Here is a 25893-nt window from a genome sequence, read left to right on the forward strand (position 1 = left end):
CTCGGCATGCAGTCGAGAAATGCTGTAAACACGGACGCAGCAGCTTCTCCACGCGAACAGCAGGCTGGGTTGACGGCAGCGCGGTCCGCTCCTTCCTCCAACTTCGGCTGCAAAGGGGACAGAACTTCGAGATGCAACTTGCACGCAGACTTCTGACAGCCGAAGTGAATTGCACCGGACTCTGCTGCTCGCCTGAACCGGGCGATTCCCTCGGAGACCTCCTCGTCGCAATTCTCGTTGCGCTGTTTCCCCTCGTCGTCTTGCGCGGCTTGCGCTCGGGACATTCGCAGTATCTGTGCCTGCGCAGCGTTCTCGAACGTCGTCTGGCGGCCGACTTGACCGCCGCCGCCACTCCTCCGTTGGTCGTCCGCCACGCGAGAGGGCTGCTTCCCATCTTTTGGAAGCTCGGCGCGCGGTGCCCGACCTCGCTCTTTCTCCTCGCTTGCGTGCTGGCAGCACCGGCGGGGCACGGATCTGGTCCTAATGCACTCGCTAGATGCATGGACGCTGCCTGCCGAGCAAGCAGCTCATCGGATTAGCGCTAGACCTCCGAGGACGACGCCGGCCGCGCGATCACGTCGAGGTGGCAACGCGGTGCTCCGCGCGCAGAGATCTTATCCCGGGCGGCTTCGTTGCCGAGAAAAGGGTCCTTGTCTGATCATTCCGAGTTTGGCCGCTCTGCCCACGACTTGGACCGCTCAAAATCTGCTTCGCCGCTCTCCCCTGCTCTTTCTCTCTCTCTCCTGCCTCGGTCACTTCGTCCTCCTCTTCTCGTGCTTGCTGTGAGCTCGCAGGCCAGCAAGATGTCCGCCGCTACGCCCCACATTCCCGTGGCGCCCTCCCCGTCGCAGTCGAGCATCTCGAACGACGACAAGCACTCGATCCACGACGACAAGAACCTCCACGAGTCGACAGCCCCTCAAGGAGCGTTCGACAAGTCTATGGGTGTTGCGCGCATCGAAGCCATCAATTCGCAGATGGGCCCGTACTCGCGCGCATGGCTGTTCTCCTCGATCTTCCTCGTCGCCTACGCCTACTCGCTTGATGCTACCGTCCGGTGCGTCCAGTGTCCTTCGTCTTAGTTGCTCCGTATCATCAAGATGTATAACAGATCTGCGAATGAATGCTTACCTGCCTCGACTCGGCGCAGTGGCACGCTCCAGAGCTACGCCACGAACAGTTTCGACAATCACAGCCTCCTGGCCACGGTCAACGTCCTCAAGTCCATCATCGCCGCTGCTGCGTACCCGTACGTCCTGTCTCCTCGATCGGCTCTGTCTGGCGAATGAAGCGCAGACGAGAGTAACCTGATCGTCGTCCGCAGGCCGTACTCCAAGCTCGCCGACTACTTCGGTCGCGTCGAGATGATCGGTTTCTCTATCGTCATGTACGTCGTCGGAACCATCGTCGAGGCGTGCGCGAAGAACATGGAGACTTTCTGTGCCGGCGCTGGTTCGTTGTCCCTCCCTCTCCTCTCCGTCCCCGTCTGCTTTGCTGACGCGTCTGCATCCACAGTACTCTACCAGGTGCGCACAGTTGCTGCCGACGCTGTCAGGTAGTTGGGCTGACCCAGACGCTTGGATCACCTTCCGCTTCCCCGATCCTCCTCCTTCCCGACTCTTCCCGCCTCGGCAGTTCGGCTACTCGGCTGCCATCTTGCTCGTGGAAATCATCATTTCGGACTTGACGAGTCTGAGGAGCCGTCTGCTGTTCTCGTACGTCCGCGCGCCGTTCTCCGCCCCCCGACCCTCCTCCCGCCCCCTCTTTCGCCTCTACCGACTCGGGTTCGCGTACTGACACTTCTGCACGCTTTTAAACAGATACATTCCCGCTTTGCCCTTCCTGATTAATTGCTGGCCAGTCCTCCCACGCCTCCCTCGTCCTCCGGGCAAGCGAAAACTGACCTCGAAGCGTTTGCAGGGCTGGCGCTAACGTCACGGACGCCGTGGTGGCCAACATGACCTGGCAGGTGCGTCATGGATCACTTGCGCGTGACACTGTGCACCGGAAACACCGGCGGAGGAGCTTGAGCACGCTCGAAGCTCCGGGACGTGTTTGGTGTCGGTCACGTTCCGGCTCTCTGGGACAATGCTGATCCTCGGTCTTCTTTCTGCAGGCGGGTATCGGTATCTGGGCGGCAGTCTACCCGGTCTGCTGCTTCCTCCTCGCGATCCCGCTCGTCCTCGCCCACATCCGCGCCAAGCGCGCTGGCCTTCTCGACAAGTACGCCTCGCCCTACAAGCAGCTCGGCTTCAAGGGCCTCCTTTCCAACATCTTCTGGGAGATTGACCTGGTCGGCGCCATCCTTGTACGTCCCTCGTGTGCCGAGCGAGCGCGGATCGACTGTGAAACGGCACAGACCTAACCGACGACCTTTTCCGCAGATGATTGCGGTCCTCGCCCTCATCCTTCTTCCCTTCACGCTCGCCGGTGGCGTCAACAGCAAGTGGGGCGAGGCACACAACATTGCGATGCTCGTCATCGGCGTCGTCGTTGCGCTGCCCGCCTTCATCGTCTGGGAGCTCAAGTTCGCTCGCGTGCCGTGCTTCCCCTTCCACCTCATGAAGACGCGCACCGTTCTCGGCTGCTTGGGCATCGCGTTCTGGCTCAACTGCTGCTGGTACATGCAGGTGCGACCGTGTTGCTCGCTTGTCGCCTCTTTCGGCCAATTCGCCATGCTGACTATCAGCCGTTGCTCGCAGGGCGACTACCTCTACACGGTCCTTGTTGTTGGCTTCCACCAGTCGGTGCTGTCGGCTACGCGCATCACGTCGAGTTCGTCTGTCTCTCTTCTGTTCCGTCGGAAATGAACGCTCATCCCGCCACGCCCGCAGTGTACTCGTTCTCCTCGGTCATCACCGGTACTCTTGCCGGCTTCTTTGTGCGCTACGTCTTGCGCCGCCTCAAGCCGATCATCCTCGCCGGTGTCGCCATCTTCCTCATCGCGTTTGGCCTTCTCATCCGCTACCGTGGCGGTGAGAACTCCTACGCCGGTGTCACGGCCGCCCAGGTTGTTCTCGGCATTGCTGGCGGTCTCTTCCCGTACTCGGCGCAGGCGCTCATTCAGACTGAGGGTAAGTCTCGCGCCATCCTGGACCGCGTGTTCGAGCTCGCGCTGATGCCCCTCGATGCCCAGGTTCGCACCAGCACACCTCGATCCTCCTTGCCAGCTACGTGCGTGTGCTGTGATCTTGCTGAATCCATTGAGCGCGCTCTGACTGTGGTCCCTCTCCGGAACAGCTCGCGACGTACAACATTGGCTCTTCGTTCGGCAACAGCATCTCGGGTGCTATCTGGACGCAACTCATGCCCGGCAAGATCGAGGAGTACATTGGCAACAACGCGACCGCCGTCCAGGCCTGGTACGGATCGCCGTTGACTGCCATCTTGACGCCGGAGGGCCAGTGGGGCGAGCCCCAGCGCATGGGCGTTGTTCTGGCGTACCAGCACGTGCAGGTGCGTCATTCTTCCATCGTGTTTTCTGCTCTGCTCTTCGCCGGCTGACCTATTGCGGCGCTGCCAACAGAAAATCCTCTGCATCGTCGGCATCTGCTTCGGCGTCCTCCTTGCCGGCTGCGCTCTCATCGTGCGCGACCCTATTCTCGGCGCCGAGCAGTCGCTCCCGGGCGCGGAAAGTGGCCACCAGGAGGCTAAGTCAGGCAAGGCCGACCAGCAGGCCTGAGTAAACAGCTTGCGTTGAGCAAGCACCTTTGCATGTTCCATTTCTTCCTTCACCCGCCCACATTCCGCCTGTCTCGTTCAATACTGGTTATCCCTGTTCCTCTCTCGGTCTAATGGCAACAACTTTGTAACGTTACGCGAAGCGACGGGCGTGTCTGAGAGCAACGTGCCCGCACAAGATGCATGACGAATGGCTGAGCAGCGGTCTGCGCTGCATGATCCGCAATAAGCGTCTCTTCCATGCAGCTGGACTAGATAGCATTGCGTCAGTCACGAATACGGCCGTCAAGCACAGGGCCCGATCGGGGCCCGACGAATCGCGTACCGACGTCTTTGGCAGTTCTCTCGTCGGCAGTGGGAAGTGACTGCACAGGCGTCACTCGACTGACAGTATTGGAACATTCAGCTGCACTATAGCAAAAGGGGCCGCGAAAGAATCGCATTCAGCGCATCTGCTGCTCAGCCGCTCAGCTGACCTTCATTGCTCCGCTCACGAGCGTGGCTGGAAGCTTGCCAGCGCCTCACGCGGCCTACTGGATGGATACGGCAGCGGGCATGCAGCGCGCTGCCCTCCGCTGAACTCGGGTGGCCGCGGCCCGAAGACGCAGCTCGGTGATGGTTGTGACCGAGCGTCGCTCATGGTTCTCGCATGCTCTCTCGCCAGTCTCGTGTGCAGCTGCGCGGGGAGTTAAGGCTTTCCTGGCGAGCACAGTCAGTCCTTGAAGGCCTCTGCATGGCAGGAACGAGATGCAGAAGGTCCCGATCCGTCCGGGCGAGGTTTGAACGCTTCCGTCTCGCGCTGGTGCTCCGCGTGTCTCGCATGATGATGTCGGCATCGCCCTGCCGGAGCAGACCGCGGCAGGGTCTTGTCTAATCTGCCCGAGGGCGGGTGCTGCGCCGCCACGAAAAGTCGTCGTCCGTTCCCAGTCTTCCTCTCTTCTTGCTGCCTCGCTTGTTTGCCGCTAGTCGCAACCTTCCTCACTCGATCGCTTGCTCTCGCTGTTGAGCCGCCTCGAGGTCTGCCATGTCTGCGCCCGAACCGCCCTTGCCGCAGTCTCCTGCCGGCAGCACTCTCGCGGGTTCTCACCATGAGGAGAAGCACCCGGTCAATGATCAGGAGCAGACGAAGACTCACAATGATTTCGTGCCGACAACAACGCTCAGCCTAGGCAATCTGGACCAGTCAATGGGTGTTGCGCGCATCGAGGCGATCAACGCGCACATGGGCCCGTACTCGCGCGCATGGCTGTTCTTCTCGATCTTTCTCGTTGCCTACGCCTACTCACTTGATGCCACTGTGCGGTACGTTGCTGCTTCAATTCTCGGGCGTTGCGCCAAGGTTGCTGACGAGGCGATGACTTCACGCCTTCTCGATCTCGCAGAGGAACTCTCCAGACTTATGCGACCAACGACTTCGACAACCATAGCCTTCTTGCCACCGTCAATGTGCTCAAGGCCATCATTGCGGCAGCATCTTATCCGTGCGTCCGGTCTCGGCATTCAACTTTGCCTTGTTAAAGCAGAACAGACGAGCTGACACGAGTGACCTCCGCAGACCATACTCAAAGCTTGCAGACTACTTTGGTCGCGTTGAGCTATTGGGCTATTCAGTCCTCATGTACGTCGTTGGGACCATTGTCGAGGCGTGCTCCACGAACATGGAGTCGTTCTGCGCCGGCGCAGGTACGCCCTCCTCGCTCCCGCATCTGTCTACTGCACATCTGACACACCATCCCACGCAGTAATCTACCAGGTTCGTGCTCTGTCAGCACGTCGGCTGCAAGCTCGGGCACTGATCAACAACATTTCACCTCAATTGCGGAAACCGCTCCTTCCCGCTCCTCCCGCCTCGACAGTTCGGCTACTCGGCTGCCATCTTGCTCATGGAGATCATTATCTCGGACTTGACGAGTTTGAGGAGCCGTCTGCTGTTCTCGTACGTCTCGGCTCCGTTCTCCGCCCCCCGGCCCTCCTCCTGCCTCGTCTTCCGCCTCTAACACCTGGGGACCGCGTACTGACACTTCTCGACGCCCGTAAAAAGATACCTCGCGGCACTTCCGTTCCTGATAAATTGCTGGCCAGTCCTCCCACCCTCCCTCGTCCTCCGGGCAAGCGAAAACTGACCTCGAAGCGTTTGCAGGGCTGGCGCCAACGTCACGGCCGCCATCGAGGCCAACACGACCTGGCAGGTACGTCGAGGCCCCTTTACAGCTACTCGATTCCGCTGTCTCGCCGCAGACTCATGGGAAAAGCGGCTTGGACTGTCCGGAGCTCGCCAGCAAATTGACCGCTGCTGTCCTTCCGGTCACGACGCTTATCCTAGCTTCTTCTGTGCAGGTCGGCATCGGTATCTGGGCTGCCGTCTACCCCTTCACGTGCTTCCTTCTGGCGATTCCCCTCGTTCTGGCGCACTTCCGCGCGAAGCGCACCGGCGCGCTGGACAAGTATGCGTCGCCTTTCCAGCAGCTCGGCCTCAAGGGTTTGCTGGTCAATCTCTTCTGGGAGATCGATCTTGTTGGTGCCATTCTGGTGCGTCAGCTTTGCAGCAGAGACCGCTTACGAGACTCACCGAGGGCAACCTCCAGCTCATCGCCGTCCTTTCGCTCATCCTCCTCCCGTTCACGCTGGCTGGCGGCGTCAACTCAAAATGGGGCGAGGCGCACAACATCGCGATGCTCGTCATCGGCGTCGTGGTTGCGCTGCCCGCCTTCATCGTGTGGGAGCTCAAGTTTGCCAAGGCGCCTTGCTTGCCCTTCCACCTTCTACGTTCCCGTACCGTTCTCGGGTGCCTGGGCATTGCTTTCTTCCTCAACGCAACGTGGGGCATCCAGGTTCGTTGGGTCGCCAGTTCGATTCAGTTCGTGAGCCGTGACACTGATTCATTCGGACAGGGCGATTACCTCTACACCGTCCTCGTCGTCGCATTCCACCAGTCGGTCCTGTCGGCTACCCGCATCACCTCAAGTGCGTCCAGCTGCATCTCGCCTGTAATGGCGCGGACCTGATCGTCTGCATCTTGCAGTGTACTCGTTCGCGTCTGTCGTCTGCGGCGTCATCACGGGTTTCTTCGTCCGCTTTGTCCTTCGTCGGCTCAAACCCGTCATCATTGCCGGCGCGTGCGTCTGGATCATCGCCTTTGGCCTGCTCATTCGCTTCCGCGGCGGAGAGGATGACTACCCAGGTGTCACCGCTGGCCAAGTTGTCCTGGGTGTTGCGGGCGGCCTGTTCGCCTACAGTGCGCAGACACTTATCCAGACTGCAGGTGAGCCTTTTGCGTTTGTGTGCACATTGACGCATACCTGAGCCCGTCGTTTCTCGCAGGTCGTCACCAGCACACGTCTATCCTTCTTGCAACCTACGTGCGCTTGTCCCTTACCCGCGGCGCGCATGCTGCGAGCACTCGACTCGGACAGGCGCAAAGCGCAAGATCCGATCGAGAGCTCTGCGGCTCTCTTGACCTTCTGAGAACTTACTGCTGACCGTTTTCGCTGCAGCTCGCCGTCTACAACATCGGTTCTTCCTTTGGCAACACCATCTCGGGTGCCATCTGGTTCGTTGCACGCTCTTTCAACAGTTCCACCCACGAGACTAATCAACTCGGCCACAGGACGCAACTCATGCCGGGCAAGATCCAAGAGGTCATCGGCAACAACGCCACCGCGGTCCAGCTCTGGTACGGCTCGCCCTTGACCGCCATCACAACGCCCGAGGGACAGTGGGGCACACCTATCCGCCAAGGCGTGACCGAGGCGTACGAGCACGTCCAGGTGCGTTTCCCTCTTCGCCTGCCGCGCCTCTCCGTCCACCCGCCCCATTTTGTTGCGAGCAAGGCCCATTGACTGAGCGTTTACGGCAACATCCTGCAGAAACTCATGTGCATCGCCGGCATCTCCCTCTCGGTGCTCCTCCTCGGTTTCTCGCTCATCGTGCACAACCCGCTCCTCGGCGCCGAGCAGTCGCTCCCCGACGCAGAAGGCGGCCGAAGGGACGACGAAGTCGTCAAGACGGAGTCGCACGTATGAGTAGAAGAGTCGAATTTCTCGCGTCAAGCGGGCCCGTCTACGAGTCGTCCCATACGTTCCTTCCTTTCGTTGTGCACACTCGCTCGTTGCGTCACTGCGTTCTCCGCACCGACAGTCATACCTGCATGTCAGTATCCCCCCTTCGTTTGTGTCTGCTGGGCCAAGGCCTTCGTTCGCGGTTGATCCGGCACCTGCTACCGTTATTCTTGCCGCATCACGCGCTGCACGCGACGGTCCCGCAAAGATGGTCATTTCGCTCCACGTCGAACGAGAGCCGCAACCAGCAAGCGGGTCATCGGAAGAGGTACAATACAGCGAGAGGAACGGACTGGAGCGAGCAGTACGCAGGAGAGGGGCGAGGAGAGGGGTATCGACAGGGCGGACGGGTAGAGACACAAGTGCAGGCATATAGACAACGGAGGTCAGCGTGGTGGCAATGCGAGAGGGTGCTGCTGACGATCAGGAAAGCCGATCACTGGGGCGATGCGCCCGGCTGGTCGTGCAGCGAAACGACGAGGACACTCAGGTTGTCGGTCGAGAAGTTCCTGGGTTCGCAAAGTCACCGTAAAACGTGTCAGCTACACCAGTCGCATGGAGAGGGGCAGCGGCGCGACGCACGAGAGGGCGTGGTCGAGTAGCCTTTGCGACGCTTCTTGCGGGTCCTGCACGCCCTTGATGAGGTCGACGGCTTCCTGGTCGGAGCAGACGTCCCACAGCTGCGAACGGTGTGCCGCCCGAGGTGAGTTCAATCAAGAGCATCTAGCTGCAGCCCCCTGCTTTGCAGCAGGAACGCGTAGCGAGGAGGGTCGCCGACTCACCCCGTCGCAAGCGACAATGAAGAAGTCGTCCTGCGGCCCGAGGCTCGTCTCGGTCGTAAAGGGCGAGCCAACCACAAACTCTTTCATCGACGAATCTCCGAGCGAGCGCGTTACGGCGAGCACGCCTGCGGACGAGCCGGGTCAGCGACCAGCCCCGGAGCGGGAGACACGGGGAAAGCAAAGGACGCACCGTTGACGCGGTTGTTGAGCACGAACCCGCCCGCGTCCGAGATGCGCTTCGCCTCCTTCGCATCCGAGCCCTTGTGGTCGTACGTGAGGCGGACGGCCTTGCCCCCGCGCGAGAGAACGGCGCGCGCGTCGCCGACGTTGGCCGTGTACAGCGTGCGCTTGGCCGCCGGCTTGGTCACGGCCGGCCCGGCAATCTCGACGTCGGGCGTCTTGACGGCGCTCGTGCCCGAGTGGTTGCTCGACGCCGAGCCCGGCGACGCGGCAGCGCCCGCGCCCGAGGGGCTCGCGGTGAACTCGTCCGACTTGCCTGTCAAGAGGCTCTTGATGCGGTTCTTGACCTCGCTCGCGCTCGCGCCGCTCCCGCCCGAGCTCCCGATCGAGCCTGTCCCGACTCCGCTCGCCGCACCGGACCCCGCAGCTTCGCCGTCGCGCCGCAGGTCTGCGAGCCCCTTGACCGTATCGTCGTTGATCTGCTGCGTACCGCCGTCGCGAGCGGCGCGCAAGGCAGCGTCCTTGTCGGCAACGACCTCCTCGCCCTCCTTGACCTCGACGACTTCGCCGTTGACACCGCTCGCATCGCCCGCGGGTGCGCCAGCATCGTCCTCGAGGCGCAAGAAGCACGTCACGGCCGTACAGCCGCTGTGCGTGCCGTCCTGCGCCGCGAGCTCCGAGAGTTTGGCGTCGACGGTGTGGAAAGTCGCGTTCAGGAGGTCGGGGACGCCCGTGCCGGGCGCTTTGCGCAGGTTGTCGAGGAGGTGCTCGTGGAAGTGGTGGCCGCACCACTCGGCGGCGTGCTTGCCGGCGTGGCCGTCAAAAATGGCGAAGTAGCCCTGTCCACCTGCGCAAACGGAGAGCGGTCAGCCTGGTGTCAGCACTTCCTCAAGCACTGGAGCACGCACGGATGCCACCAAAGTCGTAGATGAACGAGTGCGCACTGCGGATGCGCCACAGAGTGAGCAAGAGCACGGAAGCTACAGTCACGGAAGTGAAGTGGGACGCACTCCTCCATCGTTCGTCGGCATTTCTTGTTGCGGTCGACGCTGACGCCGACCTGGAAGCCCGACTCTGCGGCCTGGCCCGGCTTGGGGTGCTGGTTGAGGCGGCCATAGGTGTCTGCGCCCTCGGCCTGGGTGACCTCTGTCGTGCGCGCGTCCGGGTCGCTCATGGTGCGGTGGTGGCTTGCGAGGCCCGGCTTGCCGCGGTTGCTGCCCGAGGCGCTGGGCGAGGGGGACGCTGCCGAGTTGACGGCGCTCACGTCGATGTGGAGCGAGGGCGCGGCGGGGTTGGCAGAGGGCCTGGACGGCGCGAGCGAGTTGAACGAGCGGCGCGACTGGAGCGTAATGGCGGGCAGACTCGACGGGAGGAACGGCGCTGCGCAGCGCGTCGCACGAGAGCGTCAGCGAGATCGACGAGGCCGGAGGACGAGAGGGAGAGCGAGAGAGCGTGACGCACCTGGATCGCTGCGAGTCTCGTGCTGGGTAGCTGTGCGTCTCCTGCTAGGCTGCTGTGCGCTCACTGGCTGTACCGTACGATTTCGGCGCAGTCTTGGCGAGAAGCAAGGCAGCGAAGGGTTCGGCCGGAACAATCTCAGAAGGGCGACAAGGTGGGGTCGGCTCTCGCCCGGTCGCGTGCAGTTGGGCAGAACGGTTGCGCTGGCGAGTGCAGTACAGTATTGTGCACAAGTCGAGCAAACCAGGTCAGACCGGCACGGCCAGTCGACGGTCCTCTCGCTCTCCTCCTCGTCATGTCGTCACCGCTGGCAAGATCTCCTCTGGAGCGCCTAATCGTACGCATGCGGAATGGCACTGCAATCGAGAGCTGCAGGCAGGTACCCTTGAGATCCTCCTCGACAAGCCAAGCCATTCCCTCCCCCGTCGTCCCCATCCTCTCCTTCCCCTCTTCGCACCCTACTTCTTCTTCCCGCTCCGCTTCTTCTTCTTGCCTCCCCCGCGCCCACTCTGCTTCATGCTCTGCTCCGTCTCTCCCTGCTCCTCTGCCTGCCGCTCCTGCCCATGCTCGCGCTCGCCGCCCTCCTCCGGCTCATCGCCCGGAACCCTCGCGCTCGCCGACGTCCCCGCCTCAGGCGAAGCCGGCACGCCAGCCACGAGCCCACCGACGGCGAGGGGCTCAGAATGCGGCGCCGCAGCTTCAGGCGCAGCCACCGTACCGGCGCGCAGCTCGTCCTGCTCGCGGCTGCGCGGGCTCCTCGACTGCTGGCGGAACGCAGGCGCGAAGAAACCGCTCGCGCTGAGCGGCGGGGCGCTCGTCCCCGCGCTCGTCGCAGCGGGCGTCGCTGGCGGGGCGGAAGCGGTCGACGGCGCTCCTCCGCGCGCGTATGTGCTCGGCAGCCCCGTCTCGGGCGTCATCGACGGCTGAAGCAGCGGCGGACGAGGTGGCGGCGAGTACGTCTCCCACAGGTCTGCGTCGCTCGGGTGCGAGTGACGCCGGATCAGGACCGCCGTCTCTTCGTCCGAAAGCTTGCGCGTGCGCGCGAACGTCGGGCGGCGAGGGGTGGGAGAGGAGAGGGGCTCGGACGCACCGCGACTGACAGAGGGGCGCAGGTGCGGGTCAAGAAGCGACTCTTCGGCCTGCTGCTCGTGCTCGACCTGCTGCGGGGTCTGCGGATCCGCCGAATGGTGCTCGACCTTGGCCGTCTCGCGCATCTTGACCTGCGCCTCTTTGCGCTCGTGCTCGCGCTCGATCACCTCGGGGGGCAAGCGGCTCCTGCTGGAGCCCGTGAGGCCGACCTCGCCGCTGGGCTCGGGCGTCGTGACCTCAATGTCGAGCCTGTGCGGCGCCGAGATGAACGGCCTGACTCCGCCGGCCGCCTCGACCTGCGACTGGTAGCGGACCTTGCCCTCGAGGTGCGTCGGGTCGCACGAGTAGCTCATCGTCGAGCCGGCGAGTTCGAGCTCGTTGGCCACCTCCCACGACGGCTTGCAGTGCGGCCCGCCCGACTCCATCGCCGAGCGCGAGAGCGGAGACATGTGCTCTGTGCTCGCGTAGACCCGCTGCGACTCGGCCTGCGGCAGATGCTCGTGCTGGTCTGCGAGCGACTGCGGCGTATCGAACGGCGTGTCGAGCCCTTCAGCCCTCGGACGGCGTTGGCCCGGCTCGAGCGTGTGCAGCTTGGCCGCGAGCGTCGCAGCCTGCGACGGTGCTCCGTGCGAATCGCGGTGGCGCTCATGCATGTGCTGCGGGGGTCCCGACGTCGAGGCGAGCGGGCCGGACGAGAGCGCCGAGAAGGGCGAGAGTGCGCCGCTCGATCCTCCCGCGATGGGCGTCGCGCTCGACGAATCGTACTCCGCGCCTTCGCCGGCGAGGCGCGGCGGCACAGCGCTCAGCAGACTGGCAGGCGCCCTTGCGGGGCGCGCGAGAGGCGTCCCCTCAGCCGCTTCGATCTCCTGCTCCGCCTGCTTGTCCTCGAGGTACGCCTGCTTGACGTCCGCCATGACGCGCTGCTCGCGCTCGACGTCGAGCTTGTTCAGCTGGCGGAGCTCGTGCTCGTCCCCGCGCAGCTCCTGACCTACGCGCGCGGCCGCGACGCTGGCTTCGCGGTACTGCTGCTGCTGCACCGCGGCCAGACCGTCGCCGCGCTCCTGCTGGAGCGAAGAGAGCACTTTAGCGCGGATCGCAGCGACGTCGAGCGGGCCCTCGCCGACCGGCTCCTGCGCGGCCTTCTCAACCTGGCCTTCCTCCTCTGCCGCCGCCTTCTGCGGCTCCTGCGCCGTGACCGCCAAGCTCCTCCTCAACGCGGTCTCCCAGTCCTCTTCAGCGGCGTGCACGATCTTCCAACCACCACTCTCGCTCGCGGTCCACGCCTGGCCGATCTGCGCCGCGAGGCGCGCAGAGCGGTCGTGTGCGGCGACGAGAGCGGGGTCGACGGACGAGGGCGAATTCGTGACCGTCGGCGGCGTGCGAGACGCAATCGGCGTGACCGTTCCCGAGGAGGGCGGCGAGGCGCCGGCCGAAGACGACGCGATCACCTGCGGCTCGGTCGACGAGAAGGACACGCGCTTGCGCAGCGAGCCGTGCGAGCTATGGGAGCTAGGCCCCACGCAACGTGAGCGATGGATCCATAGAGCAGGAGATGCCAAACGCAGGACGTACCCGTTCCTTCCGCTCAGGGCGCTCCTGACCGACCCCTCCCTCCCTTCCTCCTCCTCGCCTTCTTCCGTTTCGACGCGCCTCTTCTTCTCCCCCGCTCCACTCTTCTCCCCACCCGTCCCGCGCCTCTTCGTTCCCCTGCCCCTCGCCTCCTCGCCGCGTTCGCCAAAGACCGTCGCGACCGCCACGCTCCATCCGCCCTCAATGAGCTCGCACACGAAGTAGATCGCGCGATGGATGACGAACAAGACGGCAGCGACGTCCTGCACGACACCGTGAGCCCAGAGCTGGGCCGTGCGGAAAGGCGCGCAGAGGCGGCTCAACGCCGAGGTCGACGGGAGAGGGAGGTCGGCGCCCGTGCACGTGGCGGACGAGCCCGAGTCGCTGCTTGAAGGCGGCGAGACCGTCGGCGAGCGGTATTCGAGGTGCTGAGGGTAGTCCGGGAACGGCTGCATCCAGGTCGCATAGCGAATCTGCTTTTGCTGGTTCGTCTGACTCTTCTCGTCCGCAAGACGCCGCTCCTCCTCGTCCCTGAACCACTGGTCGTGCAGCGCCCCGCGCTGCTCTGCCGTGCGCTCGTAGAAGCGCTCGCGGCGCCTTTTGGCCCTCGCGCGGCGGTACGGCTCGCGCCACTCGCTGAACGGCGAGACGCGGTCCGCGAGACTGAAGAAGCGGAGCGCGAGCCAGACGAGCGGGACGAGCGCGCGCGCGACGAGGACGAGGAAGGAGGGAGGTGCCGAGGCGGAGGCGAAGTCGTAGCGCAGGTAGGAAAGCTCGAGGTGCATCTCCTGCGCGCCTACGTCCTCGACGAGGGTCCATTCGCTCAGCGGGTCGATGGCGCGCTCCTTGCCCTTGCCCTTGCCCTTGCCCTTGCGGTCCCTCTTGAGGTGCTCCTTGTCGGCTGCCGTGCGAGAGCAAGGCGAGGTGAAGACGAGCTGGACGCAGCGCGGGTAGCTCGTGCTCCTGATCCACGGCTGCGCGAGCGACGAGGCGAACGGCGACGAGAGCTCGAACGTCCAGTCGACCTGGGCGGACCAGACCTCGACGACGTCGAGGCTGTCGTGCGTGTGCGGGTCGGGAAGCGCGACGGCGAGCGCCGTCTCTTCGATGTTGAAGACGCGCAGGCGGTAGTTGGCGAGCGGGAAGTGGTCGACCGCGGAGGTAGCGAAGCGGAAGACGGAGAGCGTCTGGTCGGAAGGCGTCGTGGTGCCGCGGTGTTTGATGTCGAGCTGGACGCGATCCGAGTCGGGGGCGAGCGGGACGAACGGGAACGAGGCAAGGAGGTCGAGCGGGATGAGGCGGCGGACCGACGTCGACAGCTTGACGCGGTTCGGTGCGAGGAGGAACGTGACGAGGTCTCTGACACCGTCAAGTCGTCAGGGTGTGCCTCGAGGTCACGCGATCTCCAAACGCTGACGGGAGCGAAGACAGTCGGTCCCGCTCGTCCACGAAGAGCTCGAGCGTCGAGGCAGCAGCTCGCGCAGACTCGCCGAAGCCAGTAGTCACGCAGGCACGCACCTTTGATGATCCTCTCGTCGACCCTGACGCCCTCCGAGCGCTCCTTGACGCCCTCGTCGCCCGTCCCGAGCCGGATCATCGCCTCTTCCTCATCGCGCTCGGGCGCGCTTGACGGGCCAGCAGGCCCCCAGCTTGGGTCGCGCGAGCTAGTTGCGACGGGCCCCATTGCTTGGCAGGGTCCGCCGAGGCGAGTAGGGAGGAAGGCGGAGGAAGAAGAGGTCGAGGACGAGGTGGGGCGCCTCGGCACGTGAAACGAGAGGGGTCAAAGCGTTCGCAGGTCAGCGAGGGCCACAGGACGCAGGACATCGTGAGTGCAGCGTAGGCCATGGGGGCAGAGCGTGGTCGACAGCGCGAGGTCAGTGTGCGATGACAGGAGAAGCCCGCTTGCGAAGGTCGACGGCTACGAGCACCCGTCGCCGCATCTTCCGCCTCTCGCTCGACGCGCCCGTGCGAAGATACTTCTGTTCTGTACAAAAAATGAAGCAGATCGAGCGGGGCTGTACAAGGGCGAGAAAGGATCCCTAGAACTCCACTGAGCGAGGTGAAGAGAGGGCGCGCAGCGAAACAAGAGTCAGCGGCTCTGGCGGCAGGGTTGCGAGAGCGCCGGGAGGAAGAAACGCACTGGCACCCTCGATGATGCGCTGCAGCTCCTCGCGCCCCTCGTTGCCGTTGAAGCCCGCTGCACGCGCCGACAAGAGCCAAAGCCACAGTCAGCCCTGATCTCCTTTTCGGCCGAGTGGATGCGAGAGAGGAACGCACGCGCAAGGTCAAGTACGCGCCTCTGCGGCAGCGTTCCCTTGACGAGCTCGTCGACGTCGCCGCTCTTGTACCCGATCGCCTTGAGCCCGCGCGGGACGTCGAGCCCGACGAGGAAGCGCGCGATGCGGTCGTGAAGGAGCGGGCCGATGTCGGCGTCGGGGACGCGCGACGTGTCGAGGTGGTCCTTGTTGTGCGGCGCGGCGAGGTCCTCGAAGATCTGCGCTGCCTGGCGGTGGCGCTCCGGGTCCGAGGGGGCTGTGTACGAGAAGACGGCCGGGCCCGAGAGCGCGACAGAGATGCCGTGCTGTGCAGCGCGTACGCGAGACAGATCAGCTTGGTTTAGGAAGTGAAAGTCACCTCGAACGCCTGCCAGGAGTGTAACGCACCGGCACGATCGGGTAGTCGGGGTACGAGGGGTGCTTCCACTGGCCCTTGTGCTTGTTCAGACCAGAGATCGGGTACGAGATGCCGTGGCACAGATGGACGCCAGCGTTGCCGAAGCCGATACCGGCGAAGGTCGAGGCGAGGCTGCGGGCGGCAACGGTGCGACGGGGCGGGGATACCGAGTGTTGTCACGGCGGCGTACTCAAGTCAGCACAGTGTCACAGAAAGCGGTTGACGGGATGCACGGAGAGAGCGGAGAGAGAGCACGAGGAGGCAGAACGCACAGCATCTTGGACTTTGCCTCCTTGTCGTCCCGGTTCGCGGCTACACGCGGGAGGTACTTGACCGTTTGACGCAGCGCCCACTCTGAGAAAACGTCCGAGACTGTGTAGAGAAGGAAGGAGGAGGGGTCGGGAAGGTCAGCGGGGCGTCCTACGGCTCAATGCCTACCACCAGACGCCGTGCGATCAAAATACGAAAGGACTGATTAACTCACTTTCATTGCGACCTTGATACGCAGGTCGCAATAGCGGGTTGCTCGGGCGCGGCGTGCGCTCGTAGTAGGGGATGGCGGTCCAGCTCTCGAGCGCGTGGAAGAGGACGTCGAGGCCGGCGCTGATCGCGACCTCGCGCGGGCACGAGTCGAGCGCGAGCGGGTCGACGATGCCGAGGAGGGGCCGCATGGCGCGGTTCGCGATGCCCGTCTTGGCGCTCAGGTGAGGGAGGTCGGCGATGGCGGTGCCGGTCGTCTGCGTCAGACGGCCAAGTCAGCTCGACCATTCCGCTGCCTACAAGCAAGGCCTTGGCGCCGTTCGAGAGTGTGCGCAGAGCAGTAAAGCAACAGTCAAGAGGGCGGGCCAAACGCACCTCACTGCCCGTTCCCGCGGTGGTCGGCACAGCAATGAGCGGCCGCAACGTCTTCTCGATCGGCTTGCCCTTGCCGATAGGTGCATTGATGAAGTCGTACAGGTCGGCGTCCGGGTAGCATGTGAACAGGTTGGCAACTTTCTGCGAGGCGCAAGCGGAGCGGCATTAGAGGGTCAGCGGGTCGGCGCGTCTTGTCAGTCTTAGTCATTCGAGGTGAGCTGGCGTACGCAGGTATCTGCGAGGGTCGAGCTGTCAGTGAAAGACGCAGCGCAGGCGCAAACGGAGCGTGAGACGGACCGATCACAGACCCGCCGCCGACGGCGAGGAAGTGGCTGAAGTCGTGCTTCTTGGCAAAAGCAATAGCATCGCGCCAGCTGCAGAATCACTCGGGGTCAGCCTCGTATGCCGCCAAAAGCTTCAAAAGCCGAGCGGAGTGCTCGGGACAAATTGTCCGGAGCTGCCGAAGCCGGGTCGAGGGAGAAGTGGGGGTCGCAACAAGACGCAGCTCGCTGCCGGCGGAACAAGGACGGTAGAGGACGTACGACTGCTCGTTCGGCTCGACGCGGACGCGGTCAAAGACCTCGTACGTGATGCCGTTGTCGTCGAGCGACTCGAGGGCCATCTGCATCGGGAGGAGCTTGCCGACGGTCTGGTCGGTAAAGACACCAACCTTGCGGGCCTTTTGGTTGGCAAAATCCATGCCGACCTCCTATGAGCGCGGGCATCACCGTCAGAGGGCTGCTCGGACCGGAAGCGGGACTAGACGAAGTGGGGGGAGAACGGGAGGTGGCGGAGACGCACCCTCGTCACGCCTTCGCCAAAGCGCAAGTTACTCGCAGCAACCTCGAAAGCGTAGTCGCCCTGCGGCGTGTCGACGGGCGTGGCGTACCCGCGGGAGAGGACACGGGACCTGCCGCCGGTGCGAAGGGCGTTTGCGGCGTTGAGGATGTCTGTCGGGGCGGACTGGGCGAGCTTGGCGGCGTTGGAGCACATCGGGCAGCCGCAGTGCGTCTTGTGCAGGCTCTGCATCAGGCGCGAGACGGTCGCACGCGATGCGACGGGACGGGGAGGCATGGCGGTGAGGTTCTTCGGGGTTGGCGAGGGGGTGCTGAGTCTGATCGAGAGTGGCTGGTGCCCGCTCGCTCTGTTGCAAACGAGTGCGCGGCTGCAAGAGAAAAGGCGACGATGGTAAGAGCGGGCGGCGGGGGGCGGCTGAGCCGAGCCCGACGGGCGGGGAAGGCCCACGCTCGAGGGGAGGCGCGTCTAGGCAAACGTAGTTTCGACTACAATTGCTCAACTCTATGCCGCGGCATTGCACCGCCTCGTCGAAGCTCAGTGTGCTCACGCTGTGCTGCCCTTACCCTTTCGGACGCTAGTACGAGCACGCGCATGCTCGCACTTAGTCGCGCACTCGTGCGCGCAGCCCCGCGCCCCACCCGCGTGTCTGTGTCACCGTCGCTCGTCCGCACACTCGCTTCATCTGCGCGAGTGCAGCTGCCCCGCCCGCCGCCTCCTGCGCCCGCCAAGCAGCGCACACGCACAGCCGACGAGTCGCCAGACCCACTCGACCGGGACTCGTACCACCTCGCTTCGCTCGTGCGCAAGGCCGCCCGCGCAGGAAAGGGCGACTTCTCGTCCGCTCTCGCCCTCGTCCGCAATGCCGGGCCCGAGGCCGCAACCGTGGTCGTCTGGAACGGCCTCATCAACATCATCCTCATCGACACGCCCGCCTTCCCGGGACTGTCGCATGCCGCGGCCGTCCTCAAGGCGTCCGAGGTGTGGATGGAGATGAAGCGCAGGGGCATCACCCCGTCCGCGAGGGGCTACGGCACCTTCCTCACCGGCGTGGCTAAGCGTGCAAAGCTCGCTGCCGAGGGCGCAACAAAGGGTCGCGCCGCCGTCGGGTGGAACGCAGAGCTGCGCGCAAAGGTCGACACCGTCCACAAGCAGTGGCTTGTGCACTGCGAGCGTGTCCTCACTAGCGGCGAGGCGGCGGGGTCAAGCGACGACGTGGGTCTCGAGGGCGTGGAGATCGAGGGTCTCGAACAGGACAGGGGCGACGGGCGCGATGACGCTCCGACCGACCTCCTCGCCGTTACGACCAACCAGTACCTTGCCTTCCTCTCGTCGTGCCTCGCCCTGGCGACTGCATCCTCGTCTGCGTCGGCTGCCCCGACTGGTCCCGTCATCCTCCGGCAGATCCTCTCTACCTTCCAGAACCTGCCCGACGCCGACGACCCCTCCGAATCGCTCGCCCGCCTCGCCAAGACGGGCATGACCTACTCGCTGCTTTTCTCTTCCCTGCGCACGGCGCTGCGCGCATCCGTCGCACAGTCGTCTGCGGTCGCCGCCATCCCTGCCGAGTCGGCCTTCCCGTCTCCTCCCGTCCTGCTCGACACGGCGCTCTCCGCCTGGTCCCACTATCTCGCGCACGTCCCGCATGCCGACACGCCGTCCCCGTCCAGCGCCACTTCCTCACCACCCACGCACGTCGACCCGCACGTCCCGACGCTGCTCCTCTCGCTCTTCCTCATCCCGCCCGCCTCGTCCCTCTCAGCAACGTACCTCCCCGCAGCGCTCACGCTTGCGCAGTCCGCGTTCGGTTTTGTCCCGCCGGCCGAGATCGCCTCGCTCGAGCCACCGCACCCGCCTTCGCTGCAGGACCCGCTGTGCGCGCCTTCGCCGCTCGACGGCGCCGCGTTCGGCACGGCCCTGCGCGTCGCGGCCGCGAGCGGCAAGAAAGAGTGGTGCAAGAGCTGGTGGGAGATGGTGAGGGATTACCCGGCGAGGTTTGGGCTCGCGGGGCTGGCCGAGAGCGAGGCGGTGAGGGCGAGGGAGGAGACCGAGGTGGTCCTGCGCGCGTGCGGCGTGAGTGGCGATGTCGAGGGCATCGAGCGTGCGTGTTTGCTTCTCTTGCTCCATTCATTGCGTGCGGGACACACTGGCTGACACTGAACGATGCGCAGAGCTGCTTGAGTACCTCCTGTCCGTCCGCTTGCCGTCGCATACGCCGACCTATCAGACCTACGCCCTCGCACTCGCTTCCCTGCACCGAATCGGCACCGCAGACGCCCTCTCCGCCTCGCTGCGGGTCTACGCCCTCCTACTCTCAAACCTCGGGACAGATTCTGGCCGCGCTCGCGCGCATTTTGCCGACGCCGCGGCAAGCGTGCTGCGGTGTGCGGTCAGCACTCGGGACCGCACCGGCGTGTGGCGCGCGCTCAAGGCCGTTTCGGGCCTGTCCACGCCCTCTCCCGCGGCCCCTTCATCATTGTCCGTCGTCGAGCCCGCCGACAAGGAGCACGACCGCCCCTTCGGCCCTTCGTGCTTCCCTCCGTCATTCAGCCCCGCGACGCCGCCGAAGGAGGGCCAGGCCGCCCTCGCTGCGGCGCTGCAGCTCGCGCTCTCGCGCGTGGTGCACTCGAGCTCGACAGGATCGAAGCTCGACCCGCTGGCTCTCGGGGACGAGACGGTCAAGCTTTTGCGGGACTGGGAGGGCCGCATCGGTGTGTGGCGCGATGCGGCAGTCCGGGAGGCAAGTGGAGGAGGAAAGAAGGGCGAGGCAGGCGTGGAGCGGAAGGAGGGCGAGAGCGAGATGGAGTGGCGCCGCCGGGTCGTCGCGCTCAAGCGCGCTTACAACCCGTCGTCGTCGTCCGCGCCTCCTCACGACCGCAAGCCCTCGCTCCAGTCGCCACGGCGCGACGGGCGACCTAGCACGCGCGACGGGGACCGCCCGCCGCGCCCCGCTCGGGAGGACGGCCAGCCGATGCACACGGAGCGGAGGAGGCAGTGGTGGGCTGCACGGCAGGCCGAGTGGGCACAGGAGGCTGAGGAGCGCGAGCGGACCGGCGCGCGGAACGACCGGAGGGAGCGCGACGGGTCGTCCTTCCGCCCTCAGCGGCAAGAGGGCGACCGGACGCGGCATCGTGAGGATGGGGAGGGGCGGCCGCCCCGACGCTTCCGCGAGGAGCGCGAGGAGCGTGGCAGGCGGCCATCCTTCCGCGAAGACCGGGGCGAGCGGCCTTCTCGCTTCTCTGAGCGCAGCGGTCGAAGCCGGAACGAGCGCGACGGGCGCAGCCGTCAGTCAGGATGGGACGAGTAAGGGATTCCCGTTCGTGTATGCTGTTGTACGTCTTACTGCATGTCGCATCTCTTTCGCATTTCCCGGCACGTGCGCGCTGCGGGCCGATCACCTCGACCGGATTCGTGGGACCCGGGCGCCGCTTCTCGCCTCTGAGCACGTTCTGCGCTCCTTCGCTGTTGTCCTGGCCGGCGCTGCCCGCTTCTCGAGACTTCGGCACCAGCTCAGACGCGTCTGCTCGTTTGCTCACCCCGCTTGTCTCCCTCGTACGCCTTGGCGGTCCCCAGTGCCTGCTCCCGGTTGTCCCGCTGCACCGCCTTCGCGTTCGCGAAGGGTGCCACGCTAATTCTTGCCGCTCCCATGTTCCGGACGAGGCTTGGGCTGCCCGAGCGGGGTCCTCTTTCTGTCCACTGATCCGGATCGGCTCCCCTTGTCCGCCTCTCTGCGCTTCTTGTGCTTCGCTCTGCAAGATACTGCTCGCCATTTCGGCATCTAGCCTCATGCTCAACCACGTCGTCGTTCTTTCGCTCGCAGCGGCCGGTGCGTCTCCTCTCCCGACAAGGTGGGGAGACCCTCATTCGTACGGTCGCATTGGCTGACTTTCTCCAGCTGCTGCAGCCATTGCCGCCCCTCACGGCACCGTCCACGAGCGCGATCTTGCTCCTGGCGTCGTTGAAGCCTTCCGCGCCTTCGCCGCGCGCGACACCCTCGTCGCGCTCGAGAAGCGCCAGAGTGACTATTCGGACGCACTTGACGCCGTCGAGGGTCTGCAGAGCTTGCTTCCGAAGGCTACGCGCGCGGCAAGCGGCGGCGGCGAGTGCTCGTCCCAGTGCACGCCTTGGGTGAACTCGCTCACCGTGGGTCGGAGCTTCCGTCTGCGTTGCACAGCTCAACACTCAGAACTGACTCGGCGCGTCCCTTCCAGGACTGCTACTCGGACTCGAGCTCGTCGCAGATTCAGGTCGGGCTGTGCGCTTGCTCGACTGATGCCACTCAGGCGATGCGTGTCTGCGGCAATTGCAAGTCTCCCTTTTTCGCTTCTATAGACAACTGATACTGACGGCTTCTGGACGGTCAGGCTTCGGTGACGACGATCTTGAGGATGCGGACGGTGCGCTGTCAAACACCCACACTGCCACAGGGCCTCTCACTCACGCTGAGCAACGCAGACTTCCGAGACTACTGCCGGTACGCGACGGACGTGATTAGCTCTGCGACGTCGCGCTCGCCGTCGGTCACGACCCGCACGTCGTACAGCGCAATCACCGGTTCGGGCTACACCTCGGCCGTGGTGCGCTACTCCACAGAGACGGTCTCGCCCAGTGGGCCCGCGTTGCCTTCAGGCAACCTTGGCGGTCTCGACGACATTGCAACGAGCCTGCGCAGCGGGGACGCCACGGGCGTGCCGGCCGGCGGCTCGTCGTCGGGCAACCCGCTCGAGGGCAACGGCGACAGCGGCGCCGGACTGGTCCAAGTTGGCGCCTGCCTCGTCACTGGCATTGCTGGTGGAGCCATCGCTCTCCTCACCCTCTGAGCGGGTCGCAGGCACTTCTCGCTCCCTTGGTCTCTCCACCCTCTGCCCTTCTTTCGTCTTTTGTTACCTGTGATCACTCTCTCACTCTGTGAATACGCGTCTGGTTACGTCGTCCGCAACTTCCTGTTTATACCCATGTGCACATTCTTTTGCTGTCCGTAACGAATTGGTTCTCCGAGTTCAGCGATTCTCCCTTGCCTAGTGCGACTGCGACCTCTGCTTCTTCGGTAGACCGACGATGGATGAACAATCCGAGAGCGCGGACAGATGCTCCGCAGAAAGCGCGGTAGCGCGAAGGTCGCGGCAAACTCGGTCGCACCGCGAGATGCAGCTGACAGCGAGCGACACCACTCTCCTCCGCCTCGGACGTCGCACCCGCCCGAGAAGCCACCGCTCTGCACAATGTCGTACTCTGCTGACAGTAGCTCACTCTGCTTTTGCCGCTTCGTGACCACCGATTACGGTCCGTCACGCAGAGCGCACGTGCGCTCGTCCCGCCTCTGGCCCATTCCCGGGCAGCGACCCGGGCCCGTGCGAGCTTGGCATGGGACATGCACAGTCGTTGTACAAAGCGGTGCTGGCTCCCGTCTTGGCGCTCGGAAGCGTCGCTCGCGGAGCTGCCTGCCGTCTCCTTCTCTTGCTTGCTTCGACCCTGCATCGCCGAGAAAACTCTGTCAGCCTGTGTCTTTGTTACGCCGATCATGACTGCTTCCTTTGCCCTGCTCGCTCTCGCTGCGACGGGTGCGTCACCGGCCTCTCTCCGCTGCCGTTCGCCTCATTCTTGCTCACCCTCGCGCACCGTGCCGGCAACAGCCTTTGCCGCTCCTCTTACATTGCCCACAACAACCCCGAATACAGACGTCCTCGCCCTCGCCTTCCGCTCCGTCGGCGTGTCGACCTCGCCAGTCGCCGCTCCATCCGCCTCGCTGACGCTTCTCGACAAGCGCCAGCAGGGCAGCAGCAGCCCGAGCGGCGCGACGCTCGAGGAAGCTGCACGGAGCTATGAGGGCTTGCTTGTACAGGGCGCACAGGCCGTCTCGAGTAGCGACGGCGAGTGCAGGCAGCCTTGCCTGCCGTTCGTTATGGCAACGACGGTGCGCTTGCCCTGTTTCGCCCAGCCGCAACACAGGTTTGACAAGACTGCAATGATGCTACAGGACTGCGCGAACCAGGGCGGCACGCTGGAGGAGATTGGACTGTGCAGCTGCGAGGCATCGCAGGCTGCGCGCGTCTGCGGTAATTGTGAGTCTCCCTCGGACTAGCCTACCGCTTGCGGCAAAAGCCCACTGACGATTTCTTGTCCTGCAGGCCTCGGAGAAGAGCAGCTCGCCGCCGCGACCGGTGCGCCTGTTCGCCTCGCATTGTCCGACAACGTACTGACCATCCCGCTTTCTCGCTCCCACGGCAGACTTCCGCTGGTACTGCCGCGCGGCCGCCGAGGAGTCCCTCTCGAGCGCAACCCAATCCGCTCCCAGCGCCTCCGCCTCAGCCTACAACACGCGCTCCGCTTCCTCCGGCAGCTCCACTGCTGCGTCCGCAACAGCGAGCGGTGCCGACCCCTCGCCGTCGTCGTCTTCCACTCCGCGCGAGAGCCCCAACTCGCGCCTGACGGCGTGGCTTGACGCCGCAGGCCTCTTGCCGACCTCTTCTTCGTCGTCGACGGGCGGTGCGAGTCCGACGAGCGAGGCGGGTGCGGACCAGCCGAGCGCGCGGCAGCAGGAGCCGGGCAGCGGAGCGGGGAACGTCAAGGCTGGTGCGTGGGCCGGCGCAGCGGCGGTTGCGTTTGTCGTCGCGCTCGTGTGAGAAGGCTCAGCGGAGACCGTCTTCGTCCGCTCGATCCTCTCATCACTATGCAAGATCCGAGGAACCCACTCTCCCAACTGGGGCGAAGTGCGGGTGTAGTCGACGACAGACTGGCGTTGCAGTCCCTTTTTTGCGGTTGCACACACAGTAGATGAGGTCACGAGAGAGGGGAAAACACACGGAAGGGGAGGGAATGCCAAGGTGAATGGGAAGGAGAGAGAGAAGTCTACAACTGCAAATTGCGCGCGCGCCGCCGTGCGCGCTCACTGCTGCGCCTCGTCGTCCTTCTTGCCCGCCGCCCCGACGACCTCCTGCGCGCCCTGCCCCGCGCCGGCGCCGGCGCCAAGTCCGCGGTCGACGCTCGAGCGGATGCGGCGGAGGCTGTCGGCCCAGCCTTCGAGGCGCTGGTGCACGACGTGCCAGTGCTCGGTCGTAAAGGCCTGGACGGGCGACGCGCGCGAGACGTGCAGCGTCTGCGTCGGCTGCGAGAGGCGGCCTTGCAGGAGCGAGGCGCGGATCGCTGTGCGCGTGTGACGAGAGGGGCGAAGAGGTCAGTGTCAGGGTGGGTGAGGCGAGTAGGGAAGGAGGGGCAAGAGAGAGGACGCACCGTCAATCACCCAGGTCTCGACGTCCTCCGTCGCGTCGTCTCCCTGCGCCGAGATGCCCACTGCCTGGGCCACCTCGGCGTACGCGACCGACTGCCCGACGCGGCCCGAGCAGAGCTCTGCGAGGCGCGAGAGGTGGAGCTTCTTCTCGAGCTGGGCCTGGTCGAGCGGGACGGCGGGGACGCTCTCGAGCGCGTCGGTCGGGACAGAGGGGGTCGAGGAGGAGGCGGAGGCGGAGGACGAGGACGAGGCGGGCTGCTGGAAGGTCGAGAGGAGGGCGGCGAGCGGCGCGGGGAGCGCGGCGAGCGCCGGGTACCGAGCGGGGGTGAGCGCGTGGAAGTCGTACACGTCGGGCGCGGCGAGCGAGAGGGCGACGAGCGTGCTCGCGAGCCCGGCCGCTGCGGGCGACGACGACGACGGCGACGACGCGCTCGATGTCGAGGGCGACGCGGCGAGGTGGGCGAGGAGAAGGGCGCGCGCGCGGGTGGCGTCGGCGGCGGCGCCCTTGGCGACGAGGGCGTCGACGACGTGCTGGACGGCCTCGTGGCCGCGCTCCTCGCCGTCCGAGCCGGGGCCAAAGCCCCAATCTGCGAGCCACTGCTCGAGCTTGTCGAGGGCGGGGGCGACGACGGCGAGGTCGTCGTTGGTCGCGGCAAAGGCGACGAGCTGGAGGAGGAGGTCGAGGCGGAGGGCGTTCGAGGTCGGGTCGGCGAGCGGGAGGGCGTTGAAGAGGGTCGCGAGGGCGCTGTAGCGCGCCGAGAGCGAGGGGTTGGCCTGCTGGGGCTTGTCGGGGTTGACGCGGGAGAGGGCGGCGGCGAGGTTGCGGACGAGCGCGGGGTACTCGGCGTCGGTGGCGGGGTACAGGGCGAGGACGAGCGAGAGGACGAGGTTGGCGAGGCCCTCGAACTCCTTGTCGGTGGCCTCGAGGCGGACGCCGTCGAGGCTCGCGACGAGGTCGGCGACGACGGCGCGCTTTGCCTGGCGGTGCTCGTCCGTCTCTACGGGATTGCGCTGCTCGTGCTCGTCGGCATCGTCTCCTGCGGGCTGCTCGGGCTGGGGCGGGACGGCGGTGCGGGCCTTGTCGACGAGCTGCTGGACGAACGGCTGGCGGTCTGCCTCTGGCCGGACGCGGGCGATGACGGTCGCGGCGTCGTTGACCTGCGGGTGGGCAGTCCTGGCATGTCAGTGGCCTCCTGTGCCCGTGCGGCGGAGGGAGAGAGGGCGCGGCTTGCCTGGTCGGCGAAGGCGGGGTCGACGTCGACAAAGAAGCAGCGGCCGCCGTGCGCGCGGGTAAAGTCGTCGGAGAAGGCAGCAGCCATGGGTCTGGGCTGGCTGTGCGGGACTCTGGGGGCAGGCAGGCGACGGGCGAGCGAGGCACGCGGCGCAAAAGTGCGGGCGCGCGAAGCTCGACAAAGGCGCCGACGCGGTGCGAGTCTGGCTCGCTCCTGTGCGCGCACTTGCCGAGTAGCAGGCAGTAGCGCAGTAGCACAGTAGCACGGGCACACGGTAGCACTCGCAGTCACCC

At 65.1% G+C, this 25893-nt stretch overlaps 8 protein-coding genes across 8 annotated transcripts; 5 read left to right on the forward strand and 3 right to left on the reverse strand.

Annotated features, from left to right (window-relative positions):
* Positions 1-803: 803 nt before the first annotated feature.
* JCM10292_005922 (uncharacterized protein) lies at positions 804-3682 on the forward strand (the record flags this gene model as incomplete). The annotated part of the gene is made up of 14 exons (XM_076649970.1): positions 804-1057; positions 1151-1249; positions 1325-1452; positions 1516-1526; positions 1636-1715; positions 1821-1856; positions 1921-1969; positions 2117-2308; positions 2385-2630; positions 2703-2775; positions 2835-3074; positions 3137-3174; positions 3241-3456; positions 3527-3682. 14 exons carry the CDS (start codon positions 804-806, stop codon positions 3680-3682), a joined length of 1818 nt encoding a protein of 605 aa, XP_076504434.1.
* A 1023-nt stretch (positions 3683-4705) lies between these two features.
* Positions 4706-7703, forward strand: JCM10292_005923 (uncharacterized protein; the record flags this gene model as incomplete). The annotated part of the gene is made up of 15 exons (XM_076649971.1): positions 4706-4983; positions 5064-5162; positions 5237-5364; positions 5424-5434; positions 5538-5617; positions 5723-5758; positions 5822-5870; positions 6019-6210; positions 6267-6512; positions 6573-6645; positions 6704-6943; positions 7003-7040; positions 7176-7231; positions 7289-7448; positions 7548-7703. 15 exons carry the CDS (start codon positions 4706-4708, stop codon positions 7701-7703), a joined length of 1842 nt encoding a protein of 613 aa, XP_076504435.1.
* A 472-nt stretch (positions 7704-8175) lies between these two features.
* Positions 8176-14501, reverse strand: JCM10292_005924 (PP2C family serine/threonine-protein phosphatase; the record flags this gene model as incomplete). Its single annotated transcript, XM_076649972.1, has 9 exons — positions 8176-8248; positions 8322-8419; positions 8522-8646; positions 8712-9548; positions 9610-9644; positions 9712-10081; positions 10668-12757; positions 12821-14174; positions 14336-14501. 9 exons carry the CDS (start codon positions 14499-14501, stop codon positions 8176-8178), a joined length of 5148 nt encoding a protein of 1715 aa, XP_076504436.1.
* A 355-nt stretch (positions 14502-14856) lies between these two features.
* On the reverse strand, positions 14857-17419 carry JCM10292_005925 (hydroxyacid-oxoacid transhydrogenase; the record flags this gene model as incomplete). The annotated part of the gene is made up of 11 exons (XM_076649973.1): positions 14857-14867; positions 14958-15014; positions 15095-15398; positions 15481-15622; positions 15763-15862; positions 15975-16227; positions 16346-16486; positions 16573-16580; positions 16643-16719; positions 16888-17054; positions 17147-17419. 11 exons carry the CDS (start codon positions 17417-17419, stop codon positions 14857-14859), a joined length of 1533 nt encoding a protein of 510 aa, XP_076504437.1.
* Positions 17420-17734: 315 nt separating this feature from the next.
* JCM10292_005926 (uncharacterized protein) lies at positions 17735-20447 on the forward strand (the record flags this gene model as incomplete). Its single annotated transcript, XM_076649974.1, has 2 exons — positions 17735-19241; positions 19312-20447. 2 exons carry the CDS (start codon positions 17735-17737, stop codon positions 20445-20447), a joined length of 2643 nt encoding a protein of 880 aa, XP_076504438.1.
* Positions 20448-20926: 479 nt separating this feature from the next.
* Positions 20927-21960, forward strand: JCM10292_005927 (uncharacterized protein; the record flags this gene model as incomplete). Its single annotated transcript, XM_076649975.1, has 5 exons — positions 20927-20966; positions 21045-21283; positions 21352-21430; positions 21505-21537; positions 21596-21960. 5 exons carry the CDS (start codon positions 20927-20929, stop codon positions 21958-21960), a joined length of 756 nt encoding a protein of 251 aa, XP_076504439.1.
* Positions 21961-22661: 701 nt separating this feature from the next.
* JCM10292_005928 (uncharacterized protein) lies at positions 22662-23763 on the forward strand (the record flags this gene model as incomplete). The annotated part of the gene is made up of 5 exons (XM_076649976.1): positions 22662-22701; positions 22819-23054; positions 23118-23202; positions 23269-23301; positions 23369-23763. 5 exons carry the CDS (start codon positions 22662-22664, stop codon positions 23761-23763), a joined length of 789 nt encoding a protein of 262 aa, XP_076504440.1.
* A 263-nt stretch (positions 23764-24026) lies between these two features.
* On the reverse strand, positions 24027-25687 carry JCM10292_005929 (PCI domain-containing protein; the record flags this gene model as incomplete). Its single annotated transcript, XM_076649977.1, has 3 exons — positions 24027-24283; positions 24371-25526; positions 25625-25687. The coding sequence occupies 3 exons, from the start codon at positions 25685-25687 to the stop codon at positions 24027-24029; spliced, it is 1476 nt and encodes a 491-aa protein (XP_076504441.1).
* Positions 25688-25893: the final 206 nt, after the last annotated feature.

This window comes from Rhodotorula paludigena, assembly GCF_050403205.1.
Source record: "Rhodotorula paludigena JCM10292 DNA, Rt_paludigena_JCM10292v1_ctg30, whole genome shotgun sequence".
Lineage (NCBI taxonomy): Eukaryota > Fungi > Basidiomycota > Microbotryomycetes > Sporidiobolales > Sporidiobolaceae > Rhodotorula > Rhodotorula paludigena.